Source organism: Herpailurus yagouaroundi, unplaced genomic scaffold, assembly GCF_014898765.1.
Source record: "Herpailurus yagouaroundi ecotype Mexico unplaced genomic scaffold, PumYag 220, whole genome shotgun sequence".
Taxonomy (NCBI): domain Eukaryota; kingdom Metazoa; phylum Chordata; class Mammalia; order Carnivora; family Felidae; genus Herpailurus; species Herpailurus yagouaroundi.
In genome coordinates this window covers 3,038,746-3,061,760 of record NW_024412451.1, presented here as the reverse complement: position 1 = coordinate 3,061,760, position 23,015 = coordinate 3,038,746, and the positions used below count along the sequence as shown (strand labels likewise).

Sequence of the window (23,015 nt, the reverse complement as noted above, 5' to 3'; positions counted from 1 at the left end):
CGTGACCTGAGCCGAAGTCGGACACTTAACCGACTGAGCCACCCAGACACCCCTATACTTCAATTTTTAAAAGGCAGCAAAGCCCCCATGATTCTGCTAGATTTACTTTGATTTGAACGGACTCTTGTTTAATTTAAATTTAAATAGCAGGCACACCCACGCACATACCTGTGCACATTCGGTCACGCGTTCTGCGTACACGTACATGTGAATACTCCCTCTCACGGATGTGTGCCTGACACACGCACACACCTATCCACACACATGCAGGCCAGACCCACACACACAGCCGCCCCGCCCCCTCTCGCTTACCTGATCAAAAAGTGGACGCAGACGATGCTCTCAGACTGGGGACCCCGGCCCCCTGACACCACTGTGGCCTGAGTCTGGGTCCACAGATAGCCACCACTCCGGGCCAGGAAGCGATACTGCCCCGTTACCGCCTGGCCCTTGCTCAGCACTGGGGAAGGGGGACGGGGAGGGGTCAGGGCCCCAGAAGGGGCAAACGGGGAGAGGAGGCTCTGGGGGCAGGGGGTTGGGGATGCGGGAGCCGGGGCAGAGAAGGTTCCTTGGGGCGTGGGGAGCAGGGAGCTGGTGTCTGGGTGGGGAGCGGGGCTCCCTGGAGCGTGGGGAGCTGGAGGGTCGGTCGCAGACTGCCGGGGAGTCTCACGTACAGGTGTGAATGCTCTGGCCAACGGCGTCCGAGTCCAGAGCGTGGATGTACTCGTAGGCGGAGCAGCCGATCAGGTCATCGGGGCTGTAGCCGGCCACCTCCGCGATCCTGGGGTGGGTGCAGTGGGGCCTGGTCAGTTGGACTGGCTGAGGTGGATGGTGGGTGGAGGGTGGGGCTGGGGGACACGGGGGACCAGCCAGCAAGACAGAGAGAGACAGGGTCGTAATGCAGAGAAAGGGAGAGTAAGAAATGGAAGAAGAGGCGTGCTGGGCTGAGTGACGGCCCCGGGAGAGATCCACCTCCCCATCCCTGGACCCTGTGACTATGAGGCCTCACGTGGCAAAGGGGACCGTGCTGGGCACAGGGGATGATTAAGTGAAGGATCTTGAGATGTCGCGCTTCACCTGGATGATCCGGGTGTGCCCAGTGTGGCGACAGGGGCCCTCACAGAGGAATACTCTGTCCAGGGCAGGTGTTGATGGAGGCGGGGGGGGGGGGGGGGGGCGGTGTGTTCTGAAGTTGGAGAAAGGGGCCCCAAACCAAGGGATGGAGGAAGATTCCGGAAGTTTTTAAGGCAAGGAGCCTCCAGAAGGAATGCACCCCTCGACTTTAGCTCCATAAGACTCGTTTCAGGCTTCTGGACCTCCAGAACTCTGAGGTCGTGACTGTGTGTCGTTTTGAGCCACTTGGTTTTGTGGTGACCGCTACGGCAGCAGGAAATCAGTACGAGGTGGGGGTGGGGCAGGGAATGGGAAGAGTAAAGAGAGGGAGAGAGCGAAGGAGCAGGGAAGAGAAAGGAAGAAAGGAAATCACAGTAAGAGAGGAAAAACCCAATAGAAAGTAATAATGCTGCTGCTGATTAAACATAGACACGTCTAGGGGCACCTGGGTGGCTCAGTCAGTTGGACATCTGACTTCGGCTCAGGTCATGATCTCACAGTCCGTGAGTTCGAGCCCCACGTCGGGCTCTGGGCTGACAGCTCAGAGCCTGGAGCCTGCTTTGGACCCTGTGTCCCCGTCTCTCTCTGCCCCTCCCCCGCTCACGCTCTGTCTCTCTCTGTCTCTGAAAAATAAATCAACCTTAAAAAAATTTTTTTTTAAAAATCCAGAAATAAATAAACCTCAAAAAAAATTTTTTTAATCCAAAAATAAATAAACCTTAAAAAAATAAAAAAATAAATAAATCCAAAAATAAACATTAACAAAAATTTTTTTTCAGTAACACCAAAATATGCTTCTCTAGAACTCTCTCCCAGGCAACACACTGGGTGCTCGGAACAGGTGCTCTAAGGAGACCCTGGTCACTTTCCGGCACAGATGAGAGCGCGGCACAGAGATGCGATAGCCTCCGGCCAAGAGTACACAGCCAGGCTTTAAACCCAAGCCGTCTGAGCCCAGACTTGCCATTCCCGAGGAGGGAAGATGCCGAAACAGGAAGGAGAGGGAGGAACAAAGACTCAGAGACAGACCAGGAGAAAACCCCACAGAGGATTCACAGACAGCCACACAGAGACAGAGATGGATGGCATCAGAGACAGACGGAAGTGGGCCAGAGGGAGAACAGTGGGGGCAGGGCAGGGGGCGGCGGATGGGCCGGAGCTAGGCATGAAGGAAGAGGAGGAGCTGGGCCAGGGGAGGGGGTGGGGGGGCCGCGGGGCTCCTGCCCACCTCTCATCACAGTAGGTGAACTTCATGTCCAGGCTGTGGCGGCTGAGGAAGGCCCCCCGGCCCAGGGGGGGCTCCAGGCTGCCCGGGTGGGGGATGGCTTCACAGATGAGCACCAGGCATTGCAGGGGCGGCTCCAAGTTGGGGCTCCCTTCGGGGGAGGTCTGCACAGGGGGCTTGTAGGCCCTCATGTGTCCAGAGCAGTACAGCACCTAGTTGGGATGGGGGGAGGGGGGCAGGCAAAGGTGGTGATGCACATGGGCCTGGGGTTCCCATGGGCCTAGGAGATATGTCTCTAGGTGCCCCACCGGGAGCCGAGAACAAACCCCTGACCTAAGGAGGTTCTGATCCAGATTCTGAGACTCAGGGAGCTCTGAAGACCCCAGATTCCAGCCCCGTGGAGACTCCAGGCACCGAAGGCTGAGGACCCCCAGCCCCAGGTCCACAGGCTCAGAAAGGACACAAGGACTCCCAGCCTTCCAGCTCCACGGACACCCAGCCTTCTAGATTCAGCCTGAGGGTGCCCCACAGGATCCCCGCACTTGCAACATGCTGGGAGAATTTTCTGGCTCAGGCCCAGCCCCAGCAGGCCCCCAGGCCCCTCACCCTCCTCCAGGCCAGGCCCTGCCCACCTTCCAGGTGGCCGCCTTGAGGTTGAGGGTGCGCCCGCGGCTGGTGAGGGTACTCTTCATGCGCAAAGAGAAACACCGCTCGGTGGGGGCCTCTGGCTTCTTTTTGGACAGACCTGGGGAAGGGCCACAGGGAAGGGGGTGAGCAGGTTGCTGGGCGGCTCTGGACAGACTTGACTAAAGTCTCCCCGGCCTCATTCCCACAGTTGAGACCTGGAACCAGGGAGGGCCCCAGGGCTAGGGGGTGCTCCTTGCCGACACCCCAGGGCCGGGCCGGGTCCCCTCTTCCCATTTTTCAGAGTCTGGAGAAACGGGATATGCAGGGGGAAAGCCTCAGCTTCTATAACCAGGGGACAGAGGCCTCCAGGGAACTCACTCGGCCGGGGGGTCAGGGCGTCCTGGAGCTCCTGTTGGTCACAGGGGTGGATGAAATCAAAGATGCTGTGTCCGATGAGCTCCAGCTGCCAGGGAGGGAAGCAGGAGGTGTCTGGGAGGAGGCGCACTTTCACCAGGGCCTCTGACCCAACTCCTCCTTCCTGTCCTCACTGCCCTTCCCCTCCTATTCTCCCCCCCACCCAATTTGTGAGCCTGGATTACTTTCCCAGGCTTTTCTCTCACTCACTCACTCACTCACTCACTCACTCACTCACTCAGCAACTACTTCTTGAGGACCTGCTGTTTGCCAAGCCCTCTTCTAGATGGTAAGCAAAGCTGTGGCCACGCAGGCAAAATCCCTGCCTCTCGGAGCTTACTGGCTAGTAGGGGAGATGGCCGATGAGCAAACACATCAAACGCCACAGTTATAAAGCAAGAGAGGAAGTGATACGAAGAACATCAAGGTTAGGCAGTGAAATGATGGGCTGCTATCTTAGAGGCAGTAGTCAGGGCCCGTGATAGTGAAACAAATCGCTGAGCCAAGCCAGCGAGGTGGTCGTGTGGCTCTCTGGAGTGTTCTGGAAAGAGGGAACCGCAAGTGCAAAGGCCCTGAGGTGAGACCCCATTCAAATCCCACCTGTTTGGCAAGCCAAGGACTCAGCGTGTTGTTTCAGTTCAGGCAATGAGCCTGGCGCTGGCCGGAGGGGCATCAGATGGAGGCAGATCCACACAGCTCTCAATCCAGTGGTGGTGTGGACCAGGGGAAGAGAGCTCTCTCTCCTCTAACAGCCCCTTTGTAGCTGGATTCAAATCCTGGCCCTGCCACTTCCTAGCTTCGGGGCCTTGGGACATTCACCTCTCTGAACCCCCAAGCTCGGGCTGAAATGGTACCAAGAGTGGGATAACAAAGCAGGAGATAGGCTCCAAGTATGGAGTCCGTTTATGTGAAACAGGAAAAAGAAGGGTAACCCTCCCGTGGGGCATGCTGTATGGATGAGCTGAAATCAGTTCCCCACCCGTATCTCCTGCCTCCCCATCCCCAGACCCCTGCTCAGGCTCCTCTTCTCTTACCCGGGGCCCCGCACCGCTCCCTGTGGGCCCTCAGCCTCTAATCCCAGCCTCCACCTCTACCTCTGGGCACACCTAGAGAGAGCTTTCCAAAACGTAAGTCCTGTTCTACCTCTCCCACAGCCTCTCCCCTGCTGAAAATCCTTCTATGGCTCCCCAGTGCCCTGGCAGTAAACCTGCTTTGGTCCTAAATTACCTAGCTCTGTTGACCTCAGGATTTTTTTTTTTTCCTCTCACCCCTCCCCTTGCACTCTGCACTTAGCCAGGAGAAGCATCTCGATTTCCTCCAAATGCTCTGTTTTAGCTCACCTCTGGGCCTTTGCATATTCTGTTCCCTCGGCCATGCACATTCCCAGCCTTCGCTGTTCCTGTCCATTCGCCCTACCTTCTGACTGGCTAAGTCCTTGGGGTTTCAGCTCAGGTGTCTTCTTTTCCAGGAGGCCCTCGATTCCCCCTGAGGCTGGGTCAGGTAACCCGCCCCCCCACCCCTTCCCCTGGCTCACACAGCCCCCTAGGGTGCCCCATCCCAGCCCTGATCATTCTGAGTCCTCCTGTCTGGTGACACGTCTGCCTCCCCTCTGTATGGTGAACCCTGTCAGGGCAGGGCTAGGGCAGTCTCAGTCACCTCTGGATCCCGGCATCGCCTGCCCAGGGCCAGGCACAAGGCAGGCAGCGCCTCTCACCTGACTGAGGCCCAGGTGTTTGCTGACATTCTCCGACAGGTAAGCCATGTCTCCCTCGGCAGTGAGCACCATGACGAAGCCCTCCAGGGCCTTCAGGTAGCAGGCATCCAGAGCTTCTCCCCCTGCTCCCACCTGGTTCCACTCCCCTGGTGTCAGGGCCAGGGTGGGTGGGGTGTGTCTAGTCAGCCATGGATCCACCCTGGCCAGCCTCCCTCTGCCTTCCCTCACTCAGAAGAGCTTCTAGGTACCCCCAGGTGAGCAAGAAACATATGCCGGTGGCTTGGAGTCCCCAAGGAAGACGGCAGGGCCGCCAAGGATTGTAATCCTAAGGGGGCAGGGCTTGCCTGGGACACAGAATTCTAAGGCGGTGGGGGGTCTCCCATGGGAATAGAATTCTAAGGGGGGTAGGCTTCCTAGGAGGGCAGAATTCTAAAGAAGCAAGGGCTTCCAGGTGACAGAATTCTAAGGGGGGCAGTGCTTCCCAGAGAAATAAAATTCTTTGGGGGCAGTGAAGTCTTGTGGGCTCCACATTCTTCATAAAGTCCTGAGGATTCCAAAGTGTGTGTGCGTATGTGTGTGTGTGTGTGTGTGTGTGTGTGTGTGTGTGTGTGTGTGTGTGTCAAAGCCTCCTGCAGGGTAGAATTCCAACTGGGTGGGAATTCAAGAGGATGGCTAAGGGGAGGGGTGATGGACCTAGGGAGCTGGGGAGGGTACTCTCTCAAGCAGGCATTTCTAGAAATCGGGCAGCTAAGCCTCCCCGGGGGATTCGTTGCAAGAAGGTCTCCCAAATCCTAAGGGCTGAAGCACCACCCCAGGGAGTTAGCCGGCCTCCTATTCTTCAAGGAGGGCCACCTAGAAGGAGGTGGGGCTTTCCCAAGGGGCGGGGCCTCACGTGAGAGACTACCGAGAGGGCGGGGCCCCGCCGGGGAAGCACCTCCCAGGGGGTGGGGCCCCGCCGGGGCGACGTGGGGGCGGGGCCTCGTCGAGGTGGGAACGCCCCCCGGGGGGCGTGGCTCACCTGCGGCGCAGAGGCGGTGCATGCGCAGGTAGCTGATGGTGAGGCGCATGATGGAAGCCTTGTCCAGGTGGGCGCTGACCCCGCGCGCGAAGGGCAGCGTGTGCGCCAGCTGGTACAGCACCTCGGTCTCCTGGCTGCGCCGGCTGCGGGCCGCATCCCGGGACTTCTCCTTGCGCAGCTCGGTGCTCGACCTGCGGGCATCGGCAGCGGTCACTGGCGGCGCCCCCGGAAGGGAAAGAGTCGGATGGGACATGCGCGCGGGGCGCTGCCACACGGGGCCCGGGCTCACAGAGGGCAGGGCCGCGACCGTGCAGGTCCCGCTGTGTGGCCCGGGCGAGTTCCCGGAGCTCTCTAGGTCCGCGAGGGTTATACTCCGGGGCAGCTCCCCGGCCGCGGGTTTTATCTGTCCCCGCGCCGCGCTTGCTGCCCCCAGCGCCTTGCTTCTCTCCGAGGCGTGCCTAAGGGCCGCCGTCCCCTCCCTGACTTATCTGCTGTCAATTCCCCGGGCCCGGGACGCCTGGGGGACAGGGTGGCCTCCTGCTGGGAGAGGGCCGGCGGAGCTGGCCCCCAGCCAGGGAAGGGAGGAGGCATGATGTCAGCAGCCTCCAGGCCCCCTACCCTACAGCCTCCCGGAACCCTCTCTCCTGCCCTTTCCCCTCCTCAGCTGAGCTGAATCCTCAGAATCTTAGAACACAGATCTCAAAGTCCAACCACCCACCACCAGGGGCCCTGCCGATGTGACACAGCAAACCAACCCCACTGTTCTATGAAGCCAACGGCTAACCACTCACCCCTGCCCTTTAATCCATTTCAAATGCCTGACTGCTGCACGTGGGGTTGGGGGTAGACGGATGAGTACTGTTTTGTCACAAATATCTGCCACTTATCCCGCATGTACTGTCAGTCCCCAGCCCAAGGAGGTAAAAGACCTGAACCCACTTAGACCTCAGACAACCCCAGCAAGAAGGCAATAACAGTATCCCCATTGAACAGACGAGGAAACCAAGGCACAGAGAGGCACAGCGCTTGCCCCTAACGAGTGAAGCCAGGTTTGAACAATGGTGGGCCTGAACTCTTCACGTTTTTCTGTTCTGTGGCTCTGGGTTTATCTCCACGTTAGTGCTTCTCTCTGCTACCGCCACTGTCTTAAGTGTCCAAATCCAAACTGCATGGTTTTTTGAAAAAAGAAAAATTATAGAGTATATTACATGTAGTGTATATAATCTTTTCCCTCTCTGAATACACACACACACACACACAACACACACGTGTATATATGTGTGTGTATATATATGTCTCAAACTCGCGAACTGTGAGATCATGACCTGAGTCGAAGTCAGACACGTAACTGACTGAGCCACCCAGGTGCCCCTATATATATATGTAATTTTTTTTAAGTAGGCTTTAGGCCCAGCACGGAGCCCAGTGCAGGGCTTGAACTCACGACCCTGAGATCAAGACCTGAGCTGAGATCAGGAGTCAGATGCTTAACCGACTGAGCCATCCAGGCGCCCCTAATCTTCTCTGTACTTATCATATTGAGAGAGCCATTAATAAGCAGCTATAATTTGCTAAACATGCGTGTGTCTTGCACTGTCCTAAGTACTCTGCCTATGTGTACTCATTCAACTCCAGGAGGCACTTTAAACCTCCATGTCGCAGAGTGGAAACTGGGGCTCTGACAGGGAAAGTCCTTTGCCCCAAAAGTCACAAAGCCAGTAACTGACAGAGCCGGGATTTGAACTTAGGCAGTGAGGTTCCAATGCCTTCATTCTCTGATCCCTTCCTGGTGACCCAGCCCAGGGAAGCAGAACTAACTCTAGGAAGGGAGGTTGTCCCTTCCAAAAACCAGAGGCCACTCCTGGGGATGGCATCAACCTCGCCCCCCAAGCAGACCTGAAGCCCCACCCACAGGCACGGATGGGGAGAGGAAAGGGGACTGTCCTGTCAGGCTGCTGGGGGAAAAAACTGCAGCCAGTGGGAGGCACAGAAGGGGGCAGGCTGGGTGGAGGGGTGGAGGGAGCCAGCAATCACCCCCCCCCCCATTCCCTCCCTCCTGGCTGGTGGGAGGCAGGGGCCTCCAGTCCTGCTCTGCCCAGAGGACATTCCGTCCTGTCCCGTTCTGTTCCAGCCCTGTTTGTCTTCCTGCCCAGAGGGTGGGGGTGGGCGGGCCTCCCTGAGCTGGGGGCCCAGACGGAGGGAAGAGGGAGTAGGAACAGGAATGGGGGTGGGGCTGGCCCCCCACCTCCCGGGCAGCTGGGCTCTGTAATCCTGTCTGTGGCAGACTTCGATAGAAGGAGCCAGCTGGTGGCTGCGGCAGGACCCTCCTTCTAGCTCCCAGCCTGTTCTCTGGATGTTCTTCTGACGGGAAGTGTGGGCCTCTCACTGGCTTCAGAGCTGCCTAGGTCTCCGGGCCTGGGTCTCCGGCCTTTCGTTAAATGGGGTAGGGACTTGTTCAGCCTTTCATTAAACAGAGTAGGGACTCGTTCCTCAGGTTTGGGACTCCCACTATGTCCTAGCTGTGTAACTTTGGACAAGTCGCAGGGCTTCCCCCGAGCATCACAATACAACCTCACAGGGTTGTTTTAAAGATGAAATGATGGGGCGCCTGAGTGGCGCAGTCGGTGAAGCGTCCGACTTCAGCCAGGTCACGATCTCGCGGTCCGGGAGTTCGAGCCCCGCGTCAGGCTCTGGGCTGATGGCTCGGAGCCTGGAGCCTGTTTCCGATTCTGTGTCTCCCTCTCTCTCTGCCCCTCCCCCGTTCATGCTCTGTCTCTCTCTGTCCCAAAAATAAATAAAAACGTTGAAAAAAAAAAAAAAAAAGATGAAATGAATTACCATACGGCAAGGACTCAGAAGGGGGCCTGGCGATTGGGGAGTGCCAGGAGAGACTTAAACTTTCTGTTATCCCCTCTTGGTCCACATCAGGAACGGAAGGCTGAGGAGCCTCTTGCGCACCAGGGAGGCCTGTGGTGTGGTGTGTGTGTGTGTGTGTGTGTGTGTGTGTGTGTGTGTGTGATTACACACGTGACTTTCACACACCTAGGGGGTATCCTGCCCCAAAGATGGGTTCCCTCACTGCTCCTCATCCTGATGTGGTGCAGTGGAGGGGAGGGATGATCCCCATCTTCCAGGATATGTGACTGAGGCTCAGAGAGGCAGTCACTGACACAAGGCCACGCACCCAGGAAGCAGATGAGCTGGGATTCGAACCTGACTCGGGCCTGTGCTCTTAGATGCCATGGCTTGGGGGGCATGTCCACCCCAGGGGCCCCTGCCCTGACCCTCCTTGGCCCCGTGGCCTCAGTCCCTTCCCCGTGTCCCACCTCTGCTGCCTCCGGATTTCCCCAGCTGGCCAGTCTCCCCAGCTGGCCCCATGCCCAGCCCTGGTCCAGCCCCCTGGCACTCTGCCCGGCTTGGGACGTGCAGCTGGAACCCGGCCACCCTTCCTCTGTGTTCCAGCAGAGAACAGGGGGTGGGGCCAGGGCCTGGAGGCCCCAGGGTGAGGCCTGGGAATGGGGGCTGGGGCCCAGTGCCCCCCCCCCCCCACACACACAACCAAGAGAGGGAGAAGCCCACCTCTGAAGAACTTGCCACCCAAGAACACAGGCATGAGAAAGTAGGGAGACCCTGTGCACACTAAGGGCTGCCCTTGGCCCTCTCTCTTCTGACACTGAGTTGGGTATTGGGGGTCTTGCAAAAAGTGTAGCGGATCTAGGGGGGCTTTGGTTGTATCTGGGCAGGGACCCTTCTTGACATCGTGAGGCCAGAGGCAGGGTTTGGGTTTGAGAAGGGACTCGGGGTGGGGGCCAGTCAGGAGGAGTCTCTCTGTCTCTGCCTCTGCTCATTCCCGAGGATGTGGTAATCCAGTGGGGTGCCTGTACCCAAGTTTCCTATCTTCTCAAGGAACCCTCTGATCTGGGGCGTGGTGGGGGGAGGGCACCCGGGCCCTTATACCCATCAGGAACTTCTCAAGAACATCCCTTCCCAAGGTGGGATGGCAGTAAGCCTGAGCTGGAGGAAGGGAAGGGGGTGACGAGGTATGGGGGCCCACTCACCATCACCTAGGCCCCCTTTGGCCCAAGTGCCATCCTAGGGGTGCAGGAGGGGAAGGAGCGTGGCTGGGATCCGGGTGCGAGTTATGAGAGGGTGGTGCACAGCACTGGGATGACACCACAGGAAAGGGTTGGCCTTGGTGGGGAAGGGGAGCGCCCCAGCTCAGCCAAGGGGGCCCCCACCCAGCCAGGAGGGGGCGCTGGGAGGGGCTGGGCTGAGACTGGCTCAGAAGGGGTGGGATGGAGTTCCCTGGCAGGCCCCGAGCCAGAGACTGGAATAGAACTGAGGGGGGAACGGCTTGGGGTGGGGGGTGGTAAAAAACATGGGGGTGTGGACAGATCCAATCAGACCTGTGAAGCCAGGGAGGAGGGAAGGGGGTGAGGCTTCCTGGATGCTTCAGATTGGACAAGGGAAAACCGAGGGCCTGCAAGATTTTCCAGGGTCCCATGAAAACATGGCCAGATAGATCCCCCCTGGGCAGCAGACCCAGAGCACCCAGCGGATCTGCACCTGCTGGGAGGGGGTCACGGAAACCTACGCTCCGGCCAGGAGGACCCAGCTGAACACTCCCTGCTTGCACAGAATCAGACACAGCACCCTCTGGGGTGGGGGGGCGCGGCGGGGGTTCCCTAAATAAGGCTGTGCCATGGTCACAGGCACTGAGTAGGGGTGGAGGAGGGAGAGAAGGGGCTAGGCTTTGGGAAGTGGGTCGAGCTGTTTCCTTGTTATGAAAAGGGGTGCCTCTACCTTTACCAAAAGGTCCCCGGGAAGGTTCCCAGATAGCTTCTGAAAGGAGACCCACCTCTGCTTATTTCTAGGGGACCCAAGGTTCGCAAGACTGGCAGGGGGAGGAGGGGAAGCATCCAATTATAGGAGATGTCTCTTCTCTTGAACTCAGAATCTGACTTCCCATTCCAAGGGGCTGTCTATATCTGTAATAGCTGTATACACCCCAAGATCCCAGGGATCCGGTTGCAAAGAACCACTTCAATTCTGGGAATTCGGAGGCCGGTAATGTCAACATGTGGAGGGAGAATGCCTTACGTAGAAGCCCGGGAACTGCCCGAACACCAGCACCCCCAGTTCCGTGGGGGACCCCAACCAGGTGGGAAAGCGAACTCAGGGCAGCAAGAAAGTGGGGATCAGGGCCCTGAAGTCACTCCAGGCTAGAGGGGCGGGGCAGCCGGGGACTTGGAGGAATCCCCCTCGCCTGCACTCGGGTAGGGTGTAGGGTGCGGCGGGGATGTGCCTCCAACCGCGCGTCCCGGGGCGTCCTTGGCCGGCACCCGCACATCCCCCGCCCGGCTCAGGGGTCCCTAGAAGGAAAGCCCCCCGACTTCCATCATCCCCGCCCCGAACCCCCGTACCTTGCGCGCTGCAGCCCCAGCGCCATGGCTCGCCGTCGCCACTCCGGAGCCCTTCGAGGCCCCTCGCCCCCTCCCCTGGCCCTGCGAGCCCCCTCCCCAGCTCCGCCCCCCGCCGCACCGTTGGCGGCGGCGTGCCCGGCCCGCGGCTCTGGTTGGACGATGGGTCTGTCACTTCCGAGAAAGAGGCGGGACCAGAGGCGAGGACCTAGAGCTCCGGAGGGGGGGGGGGGGTATACCGCGGCACACACCGCCCCCCAGCCACACCCCTCGCCGCGGACTTCCTCGCCAGTGTCGCCCGCAGGGTCCCCGGGCCGCGCCTCCCGGCCCAGCCTCTCTCGCCAAGTTCCCACACCAGCCCTCTCCCGAATCCACCCAATTCACTCCGACTCTTACCCCGCACCCCCCAACTCTCACCCCCGGCCCGGCCCTCCATTTCCCACCCCCGGTGGGGCCCCTCAGACCACCGTCCCACCCACTCCCAAGTCGCCCAGCTCTGCCCTTATCCACTGGCGAGAACCCCCGCCTCTCGCCACCCCCCACTGCCAACCGCACCCCAGCTCTCCAATCCCTCCCCCAATGGACCCCACCATTCCCTCTCGTCCGCAGCCCCCTGTGCCCCCATCCCTGCAGCCAGTATCTCCACCTCACCCCCACTCCTCCAGTCTGGCACCCTCTGCACCCTCAGCCCCACCTTCTTGCCTCCCTAACTCCTTTTTCAAGTTCCCACTGCTGAATGATCAAGTTTATGTCAAGTAAATATGTACAACTCAATCACACCAACTTTTCAAAAGAGCAGAGAAATGCTATCTACTAGCGAAGTAAGACGGGAAGGGTACAAGGTCACCAAGGAGTGGCTAAAGCATTAGGATCGGATTGGGAACAGACTGTGTGTGTGTGTGTGTGTGTGTGTGTGTGTGTGTGTGTGTGCGCGCGCGCGCGCGCTCGCATGTGTGTCTGTGTGTTGGAGGGGAGCGGTTTTCTAATCCACGACCGACCAGTATTCCAGATGCAGCTTTGGACAGGAAAAAGGATACTATGGCCCAAGTTTATAGGGTTTGCCCCTTCCCAGCATCTCACTCAGTTTACAAGCGGGGAACCACTTCTCTCCCTTCTTACTCTATTTAAATTTGAATAGGGCTGGCCCTAACCCTCCCCGCACCGGCTTGGGGACAGGAGGATCCAAACCTAGCCAATCAGTTTATTCTGTTTCCCTGGTCACCGTGATTGGTTCAGGGAAGACATGGGACCTAACCCTAGCCCAGTGAGAACCAACCCAGAGACATTTGCTGCAAGGAAAGAAAAAGGTTCTGTATTTCTGCTGGAGTTGCCCAGGTGGTGGGAGGTGACCCTGGAGCAGATGGGGCTCACCCTGTCCCCAGGAAAGAAGAGGCTTTGTGAGATGAAAGTCAATACAGAAGAAAATGAAAGTTTGCGGAAGACAGTCTTGACATCAGCATCTGGGTGCCTGGATCCAGCCATTCCTGAACTCCAAGTTAATCTCAGAACCATTATGGTGTTTGGGGCTGTGCCTGTTGTTAAATATAACCTTATTCGTTGACTTTGTGCTTAGATTAGTATGAGTTGATTTCAGCTGCTTTCACTCAAAAGAATCTTGATCAACAGAGAAAATATCTCCCAGGCTCCAGTGTGGAGGCACGTGGGGTATGAGAAAACAAGAGGCCTAAATTAGAAAGGGCTGCAGGGGAAGCAGTGTCCTACATGCGGAAGCAGGGGCTGTGCAAGTCATAGCAGAGAGCCAATGCGAGGGATTGACAGAGCCCAAGGGAAGCTGGCACTTGCTAAATACACATCAAAACAGAATTTAAAAATACGTACAGATGCACCAGGCATCTACAGTCTAGGTTAGCATTAACTTGGCGGTTCCTGGCAGCTAAGGCAATGTTTGAAGTGGGCTCCGACTACAACCCGGAGCGTAAAGAGAAGAGGTGGGAGCTGGTGGTGCAGGGGTGCAGGCAGGTGAAATCCAACCAGATCTGAAAACCATGAAAGAAGGCTGGGCACTCTCCTGAAGGCACTAGGGAGCCATGGCAGAGTTTTGAGCAGGACAGGAACACAATGTGTGCCTTATAAAGATTCCTCTGGCGGGGCGCCTGGGTGGCGCAGTCGGTTGAGCGTCCGACTTCAGCCAGGTCACGATCTCGCGGTCCGTGGGTTCGAGCCCCGCGTCGGGCTCTGGGCTGATGGCTCAGAGCCTGGAGCCTGTTTCCGATTCTGTGTCTCCCTCTCTCTCTGCCCCTCGCCCGTTCATGCTCTGTCTCTCTCTGTCCCAAAAATAAATAAACGTTGAAAAAAAAAAAAAGATTCCTCTGGCTGCTCTGTGGAGCGTGGATGGATGAATACAACACAATGGCAATCGTAGAACCTAGGTGACACGGTTCATGTTCGTCACCATGAAATCTTTCAAATTTTCTATATCTTTGAAAATGCTCATAAAGAAACGTTGGGAGAAACAAATGTTCAGGAGGCCAGAGGGACATGGCTTGGAGATTGATTATTTGGTTGTATGGATGAAGTTGTGGTTTTGTTGTTGTTGTTTTGTTTTGTTTTGTTTTGTTTTGAATATGCTCTGCCTTGGGCAAAGGGAATCCTCTGTTTTCAAGGTGAGTTGAAGTCTTTTCTGTCCTTCTCTTCCCTCTCCCCTGGATCTATTTATCCTACAATACACCCACCCCCTCATTCATTCATTCATTCATTCATTCCATTTATCCCACACATTTCCACGGAATGACAAACATACCGTTGTAGGCATTGGGGATACAGTGGTGAACAAGACAGGTCAAGGTCTCTGACCTGCCTTCACGGAATTTACACTCTGGGCAGACAGACTATACAAAGAGATATAAGTGACATACATAGTACGTTATATTGTGACAAGTGCTCTAGAGAGATGTAACCCAGAGAATGGAGGGAGATAGTGATTTTTGGCGGGGGGGGGGAACTATAATTTTATATAGTTTGATCATGGAAGAGCTTAGTGAGAAGGTGACATTTGAGCAAAGACTTGAAGATGAAGGGGAAAACCCTGTGGATTTCTGGGAGAAGACTGTGCTAAACTAAGAGAACAGCAAATGCAAAGGTCCTGAGGTTGGACCGTTCAGGGCTCAGCAAGGAGGCCGGTGTGGCTGGAGCTGAAGAATGGATGCGGAGAGTGGGAGATGAAGTCAGAGAGGTGGGGTAGGGTGTAGGGTGGGTTTTTAGATTTTCCCTGGATTTGGCCTTTTGCTGTGAGGGAGATGGGAGCACGGGAGGCTTTCGTACAGGGAAGTGGCATCGGAGTTAGGTCTGAATGAAGTCCTCTTTCCCTTCTCTTAAACGAAAGAACTAACTATAAGCTCTCTAGTTTCCGAAACAAACCACCGCCCAAGGTTTACTTTGCTCGTGAGCTGCCATCCGAGCAGGGACTGGCGTAGACAGCCGTCTCTGCCCTACCTGGCCTCGGCTGGGGCAGCTCAAGGGCTGTGGGCCGGGAGGATCTGAAGCGTCCCCACCCACCTGCCCGGCAGTGGATGCCGCTGTCAGCTGAGACCTCATCGGCGGGCTGGGGCCGGAACACCTACAAGTGACCTTTCCACGTGGCAGCTTGGGCTTTCTCACATCATGGCTTATTAATTTATTTTGAGAGAAAGAGAGGAGCAGAGACGAGAGAGAGAATCCCAAGCAGGCTCTGCGCGGTCAGCACGGAGACCTGGGCGGGGCTCGAACCACGAACCCTGATCAGGTCATGATCTGAGCGGAAATCGAGAGGCAGACGCTTCACTGACTGAGCCAGTCAGGTGCCCCTGCCACACTCTTCATAAGACGGTGTCTTGGGGACTCAGCACGAGCAGGGGAAGGACAGAGAGAGAGAGGGAGACACAGAATCCGAAGCAGGCTCCATCCAGGCTCTGAGCTGTCAGCACAGAGCCCCATGCGGGGCTTGAACCCACGAACTGTGACATCATGGCCTGAGCTGAAGTCAGATGTTTATCGGACTGAGCCACCCAGGCGCCCCAGAGAGTCATTTCTAAAAAAATATATATATATAGGGGCGCCTGGGTGGCGCAGTCGGTTAAGCGTCCGACTTCAGCCAGGTCACGATCTCGCGGTCCGTGAGTTCGAGCCCTGCATCGGGCTCTGGGCTGATGGCTCAGAGCCTGGACCCTGTTTCTGATTCTGTGTCTCCCTCTCTCTCTGCCCCTCCCCCGTTCATGCTCTGTCTCTCTCTGTCCCAAAAAAATAAATAAACGTTAAAAAATAAAAATAAAAATATATATATATATGTGTGTGTGTGTATATATATATACATATATATGTGTATATATATGTATATATATATATATATATATATGCATTTGATAGAAAATAATATCACCCGGGATAGATTGGATTATTGTTGTCCAGTCTCCAGTCCCCCCTTGTTATAGAACCACCCGTCCATGATTTTCCTATGTGACCATGGAGACTCTCCTAAGCAAATCGAACGCATTCCCTGGCCCATTTGGTCACGTGACATCGCTTGGCCAGGCAGAGGGGAAAGATGCTGTTGTCGGTATACACACACAGGACTCCACGGAATGTGGTGTGCCCCCTGTTGGGAGGACACAGCACCGATGAAATACTTCCACCAGAATAACTGAACCTGCATCTGATTAAGCTCCCGGATGTAACCATCCGTTTACAGGAAAGGCAGTGGACGGACGAACACATTAAACAACACTGTGAAAGAACAATCAGCCAGATGTAGACTGCGGGCAACTCTAGACCAGCGTTGCCCAACAGAACTTTCTAAGTTGATGGAAATGTTCTAGATCCCTGCCGGCCCAACTGACAGCCACTGGTCCTGTGTGACTACTGAGCACTTGAAATGTGCTCAGGGTGATTGGGGAACTGAATTTTTTTATTTTCAGTTTCTGGGGTAGCTCTTTTTCTTCTTTCTTTTCTTTTTTTCTTTTTTCAATGTTTATTTATTTTTGAGAGAGAGAGAGAGCACGAGCAGGGGAAGGACAGAGAGAGAGGGAGGCACAGAATCTGAAGCAGGCTCCAGGCCCAGAGCTGTCAGCACAGAGCCCAATGTGGGGCTTGAACTCACAAACCATGATATCGTGACCTGAGTCAAAGTCCAGACACTCAATTGACTCAGCCACCCGGGTGCCCCTCTTTTTTTTTTTTTTTTTTTCATTGAGGCAAAATTCACATAATGGAAAATTAGCCAGTTTAAGATGTATATAGTTCAGTGACATTTAGTATATTCACTGTGTTGTGGAACCATCACCTGTATCTACTTCAAAAACATTTTCATCAGCCCCAAAGAAAACTTGTCACTCTTGTCTCTGCTCTCTCCAGCTCCTGGCAACCACCACCCTACTTTTTGTCTCTATGGATTTATGTATTTTAGATATTTCATGTAAGTGGAACTGTACATTATGTGGCCTTTTGAATTTGGCTTCTTTAACTTAGCACTATGTTTGCAAGGTTCAGACAGTAACCCAGGGTGAGCTTGTATCTCTACTTCATTTCTTTCTATGGGTGAATATTAGTCCATTGTATGGCTACACCACAGTTTGCTTACTCATTCATCAGTTGATAGACATTTGGGTTGCTTCTGTCCTTTGGTTGTTATGAATGATGAACATTCATGGACAAGTATTTGCTTGAATACCCATTTTCAATTCTTTGGGGTATACGCCTAGAAGGCGGAATTGCTGGTAATTTCTAACCTTTTGAGGAACTGTCAAGCTGTTTTCCACAGTGGTTGTACCACTTTATATTCCCACCAGCAACGAACAAGGGTTCCAATATGTGCACATCCTCACTAACATAAGGACTATGGATCCATGATGATGAGGAAGGGAGAGGAGCCCCCCCCCCACCTACTTCTACCTGAAAGTTAGTTGTCCACTGGACCCCACCCCCACAGGGACACGTGTTTCTGGATTAAATTGGGATTAAAGTATATCTACTGGGGCACTCGGGTGGCTCAGTCAGTTGAGCATCTGACTCTTGATTTTGGCTGGGGTCGTGATCTCCGGTTCGTGAGACTGAGCCCCACATCTCTGCTTGAGATTCTCTCCCTCTCTCTCTGCCTCTCCCCTGTTCTCACTCTTTCTCTCTCTCAAAATAAATAAACATTTTTTTAAAAACCGAAGTGTATCTTTGGTTTCTTTTCTTCTCTGAATTGATAATAGAAAGCTGCTTGCCTTCTGCTCTTCTAGCTTGCTGAGTGCCTGCCCTGGAAGGATGGCAGTGTGTCCCAGGAATTGGGGGAGGGGACTCTCCCCTCACAATTAGAGGCCAGTGGTTAAGGATGCTCAGTTTGGAGTTTGGGAGGCCTGGGTCAAATCCAGGGTCTGCCACGTACATGATGTATGACTTTGGGAAAGTTACGTAGTGTCCTGATATCTCAGTTTTCCTCGTCTGTATGGTGGGGATCATAACAGTCCCTACGTCTTAGACTGTGGTGTGGATTGGGGGGGGGAGGGGCAGAGGGAAAGAAAGAATCTCAAGCAGGCTCCACGTTCAGCGCAGCGTCCCACACGGGCCTCGATCCCACGACCCTGGGATCCCACCTGAGCCGAAATCAAGAGTTGGACGCCCAACCCCCTGAGCCACGCAGGCGCCCCTGTGGTGTGGATTTGACGAGAGCAGGCATGTGAGTGTTTCGCGCAGTGCCCGCCACCTGGCGAGTTCGTGGTATTAGTTATCATTCACTCGATCATTTACACGAGCTTTAATGATACATCTACTCTCTGCCCGGTGGAGCGTCGGAGAATTTCACCGGAACTGTCCCTGCTGGCCAAGGGGCTCCAGCCTGGAGGGTGGACGAGAAAGGCTCAGACGGGCGCTTTCACTACCCATGTACGTGTCCACGCACATACGTGTCACGTGGATGTCGGGGTCGCACAGGTAGGGGTCACAAGACAGGCTGGTGTTAATGCACGTCAGTAACAAGCCACGTGGCGTAGACCTTAAGACTGAGATCTGTGTCTTAGCCTTAGACAGGCCTTGGTATGCGCAGGCTTGTCGACGTGGGCGCGCGGGTGAGCGTTGGCACGAGTGCGCATCTGGGTTCCGTAAAGAAGGGCACCTGACATCAGTGAAATGGGAGGCAGCTCGCGCGCGTGCCTATATGGTCACACGCACGGAAGGGTCTCACACACGTCCCAGGTCCCTGTACAGATGCTCGTGTGCATGTCTGTGTCGGTGCAGGTAACTGCCCCGGGCCGTGGGATGATGGGTGGATGCTGTGGCCCAGGTCCCCCTCTGGCTCCCTCAACACCCCGCCGCCCCCCGCAAGAGAATCTCCCAGGGCCCTGAGCCCCCCAGCTCACCTGCTGATACTTCTCACAGCTCAGTGAGCAGCCAGGGCGTCCCAGGAGGGGTATGTACATATGTAAGGTTTCTGGCCATTGGTGGCCGGGGCCAGGGGCTCCCAGCTCTTGCGACGCCGTTGCACGGCCCTGACGAGGAAGGGTTTCCTGGGTCCTCCTGGAATCGGTACGTGCAGGAAGAATCTGTGACTGTCAGAGGCTACAGCGACTCCTGTTTCATAGACAAACGGCAGGAATTTGGGGCGCGTGGGTGGCTCAGTCAGATAAGCGGCTTCCTGAGTCTGAGCCCCGCTGTCAGCTCAGAGCCCGCTTCAGATCCTCTGTCCCCCCACCCCCACCCCGTGGCCCTCCCCCCTCTCAAAAATAAATACACATTAAAAAGAAAAAGAATCTGGATCTTTAAAAAAAAAAAAAAAAAGCAAGAATTTAGTTCTATTTTTAATATGCTGTGAATTTTCCAGAAAAGCAAGTCCATGTGAATCAAGGGAAGATCATACCCTGTTTGGGACAGCAGTTGCTATTGGGGAGCGTTGACTGTCTCGGAGAATCACATCACCAACATCCCCCCTCATCATGATATTTGAATCCCAGACAACAGAGCTGACCCCTCTGCTTTGGCTTCTCCTGCAACCCACATGGACATACGAATCGTCTAATTTAGCCCTTATTCCAAAATGTCAACGGTAAAGAAAAAAATAGACATTTGACTAAATCTTGTCCTCTTCACCTTAAATCTGAACCTGTAATTCACCACGGGGCGCCTGGGTGGCTCAGTGGGTTAAGCGGCTGACTTCAGCTCAGGTCATGATCTTAGGGTGCATGAGTTCGAGCCCCGGGTTGGGCTCTGTGCTGGCAGCTCGGAGCCTGGAGCCCGCTTTGGATTCTGTGTGTCTCCCGCTCTCTCTCTCTGCCCCTCCCCCGCTCGTGCTCCGTCCGTCTCCGACTCTTCAAAAATAAAGAGACGGTTAAAAAAAAAAAAAAAGTTAAACTTCCAATTCGCCAAAAGCAGGAGCATCTGGCTGTGTTATGGCTGTGAGCACTGACCTAATGGAGCACCTTGTATTTCTTGTAAATTACAGGCTCCCTCCCCATCGGTCATTCACAGTCCCCAGATCCAAACAACTGAAAAGGAAAGGCTTGTCTGAGTGGATGGCAAAGCCTGACCTGATGCTATTTTTGGTAATCGGTATTTATCCCACTTTGATGTGGCCAGCCCACATTTCCCTGCAGAAATACTAAAGTGCCACCCTGACCCCAGCTGGGCTGTCACAGTAATGCACCATATATGTGCGACGCCTTTCTAAAACCTAACCACCTACCCCCTCAGTTCTTAAACACGCGCATCTGTGAAGGACTGTACGTGGTAGTTTTTCCTTTGCTTCTTTTTTTTTTTTTTAATTTTTTTGATGTTTATTTATTTTTGAGACAGAGACAGAGTCTGAACAGGGGAGGGGCAGACAGAGAGGGAGACACAGAATCTGAGACAGGCTCCAGGCTCTGAGCTGTCTGTCAGCACAGAACCCGACGCGGGGCTCGAACCCACGAACCGTGAGATCACGGCCTGAGCCGAAGTCGGACGTTTAACTGACTGAGCCACCCAGGCGCCCCTCCTTTGTTTCTTTATATACAGACAACTTCTCACAAGGCATTTCAGTTAGAGATGATATGCACGGGTAAATTATGCTGCGCGTGAACTGAATTTCATGATAATAAAAGGGTATCTAAAGTATTTTTTTAATTTTAAGTTTATTGATTTATTTTGAGAGAGAGAGAGAGAGAGAGATCATGAATGGGGGAGAGAGATCATGATCTCAGAGAGAGATCAGAAAGAGAGAGAAGAATCCCAAGCAGGTTCTGCACTGTCATCGCAGAGCCTGACGCAGGGCTCGAACTCACAAACCATTAAATCATGACCTAAGCCGAAAAGAGAGCCGGACGCTCAACCGCCCCTAAAATATCTATTTTTTTTAAGAAGGGCACTGGATTGAATGGAGAACTGAAATTCTAACCCAGAGGTTCCCAAAGCACGGTCTGCAGACCCCTGGGGGTCTCTAAGATCCTTTCGTGGGGTCCACAAGGGCAAAACCATTCCCATAATAATTCCAAGATGTTATTTGCCTGTTCTTTTCCCCAGAGTCCAGTGAACTTTTTCAGAGGCCATGTGACTGGGGATGATGTCACTGCTCTGATATTAACACGTAGTGGGTTTATTATTGCTATTTCAAAACGAATAACTAAATCTTTTAAAAATTTGTTTAAATTTATGTAAGGTAATTTTCAGGATCATGGGAGCCAGTTTTTAAAACTTGAGTAGCTTGAAATGGGCCGTGGCGGGAGTATTTACACCATGGAAACACCGCATCACCGGGTTACTTTTCCTTCAGACAGCTGCTTTACCAGTATGCTACGCTATATATCTCTAGCCCGCATAAATGAAAACTCTTTGGGGAGCCTCAATAATTTTTTTCAGCTTATTTATTCATTATTGAGAGTGATTTTACCTATGAATCACCATCCATCGAAAGGTTACATGCAAAGGACTGTTACAAGCTATCACACATCCTATCACTCAATCCTCACATCTCCCCTACGAGGGAATATTATTTCCTCACTTTTGTTTCCTGAACCATTTGAGAGTAAGTGGCCAGCATCACCCCTCACCGCCTCATCTCTGAATCTCTGGCCTGTAACTTCTGGAAACAAAGGCCCCTCTCCTATGTATAGTCTTTTGACTTCTACACTGTTCGGGTCTCCTTCTCTCGTCCTGTCCATCCCAAAACACTCCACTCGAGCCTGTGCTCTCGCCTCTGGGACAGGACGAGACAGAATAGCGTGATTTAAATAATGAAAGAGGGAGGCAGCTGTTAGAAACTTTGAACCTGTCGAGGGAATCACGTGGGTGGCTGTCCTCCTCACTGTCCACTATGACCTCATGGCCCTGTCTCTGGGTGGGCCTGGGAGGCCCCAGTGGCTGGCCCTGGGATATTCTGATGTTGAATTCTTCTTGCACTGTCATCAGCGAGGGCCACAGGGCAGAGCCCCAGGATCTAAGGACCCGGGAGCTGAGACCTGGGAGTCCCTGCCCTGTTCACCTTCGAGCCGGGGGCAGGGAGGGCGCAGCAAGGCTGGGGTGGCTCAGAGAGGTGAGGCCTCCCTGAGCCTGCACCAGATACCCCACACTTGGGTGCGAGAGAAGACACACGCTCTGGGCTGAAGTCTTGTTGGGCAGAGGAGGTCAGGGACAGTGAGGTGACAGGTCACTGCCTGGGGTGGGGCCTGCAGGATGGGATGCTGCCTGATTGATAAATCATTGAATAAAGCCCATGAGATTTTTAAATTTTACTCAGTTGGATTTTATTTCCTTTTTTTTTTTAAGATTTTATTTATTTTTAGAAAAATTTTTAAACGTTTTTATTTATTTTTGAGACAGAGAGAGACAGAGCATGAACAGGGGAGGGGCCGACAGAGAGGGAGACACAGAAACGGAAGCAGGCTCCAGGCTCTGAGCCATCAGCCCAGAGCCCGACGCGGGGCTCGAACTCAGGGACCACGAGATCGTGACCTGAGCCAAAGTTGGACGCTTAACCGACTGAGCCACCCAGGCGCCCCAGATTTTATTTATTTTGGAGACAGCACAAACGAAGGATCGGCCGAGGGGGGGGTACAGAGGATCTGAAGCGGGCTCTGTGCTGACAGCAGGGAACCAGATGTGGGGCTTGAACTCACAAATCTGGAGATCATGACCTGAGGCAAAGTCTGAGGCTCAACTGACTGTGCCCCTGGATTTTGTTTCTTAACCCTTTTCTTCCTCCAGGGACAGGAGAGGATCAGACAAGCCCTCTTCCTGTTACGGGATCGAGGAACTAGGTCGGTATTACGAAAATTGGTCCTCCCACCCCCCAGAAAAAATAATGAATTCAGCATCTATCCTGCCTTTTACGCAAGAACTGGACCGCAGTGTAGACAATTAGCTGAGAAAGACAAGTATTTCTTTCTAGAAGTAGTCCAAATAGGGACACCTGGGTGGCTCAGGCCAGTTAAGCGTCTGACCCTTGCTTTTGTCTCAGGTGGTGATCTCACGGTTCGTGGGGTTGAGCCCCACGTCAGGCTCTGTGCTGACCGCACGGAGCCTGCTTGGGGTTCTCTCTCTGCT

At 54.4% G+C, this 23,015-nt stretch overlaps 1 protein-coding gene and 1 long non-coding RNA gene across 6 annotated transcripts in view; both read right to left on the bottom strand.

Moving 5' to 3' along the window:
- The window catches only part of HIF3A (hypoxia inducible factor 3 subunit alpha), a 30,300-nt gene extending 18,664 nt beyond the window's left edge, over positions 1 to 11,636 (bottom strand). For 2 of the 5 annotated variants that reach the window (XM_040457470.1, XM_040457466.1), the window contains exons 1-8: positions 11,535 to 11,636; positions 6,112 to 6,302; positions 5,094 to 5,239; positions 3,344 to 3,428; positions 2,971 to 3,083; positions 2,342 to 2,550; positions 675 to 781; positions 313 to 460 (exon numbers count right to left, since the gene is read on the bottom strand). In XM_040457470.1, the coding sequence (XP_040313404.1) occupies positions 313 to 460; positions 675 to 781; positions 2,342 to 2,550; positions 2,971 to 3,083; positions 3,344 to 3,428; positions 5,094 to 5,239; positions 6,112 to 6,302; positions 11,535 to 11,560 (1,025 nt within the window). In that variant the 5' untranslated portion in view covers positions 11,561 to 11,636. Of the gene's footprint in view, positions 1 to 312; positions 461 to 674; positions 782 to 2,341; positions 2,551 to 2,970; positions 3,084 to 3,343; positions 3,429 to 5,093; positions 5,240 to 6,111; positions 6,303 to 10,169; positions 10,374 to 11,534 lie in introns of those variants that run through there. The other 3 variants (XM_040457465.1, XM_040457467.1, XM_040457468.1) reach the window with 3 other exon arrangements.
- Positions 11,637 to 18,868: 7,232 nt separating this feature from the next.
- The window catches only part of LOC121018651 (uncharacterized), an 18,473-nt gene continuing 14,326 nt past the window's right edge, over positions 18,869 to 23,015 (bottom strand). Inside the window, exon 3 of the long non-coding RNA XR_005785262.1 lies at positions 18,869 to 19,073. This is a non-coding gene — a long non-coding RNA (uncharacterized LOC121018651). The remainder of the gene's footprint in view (positions 19,074 to 23,015) is intronic.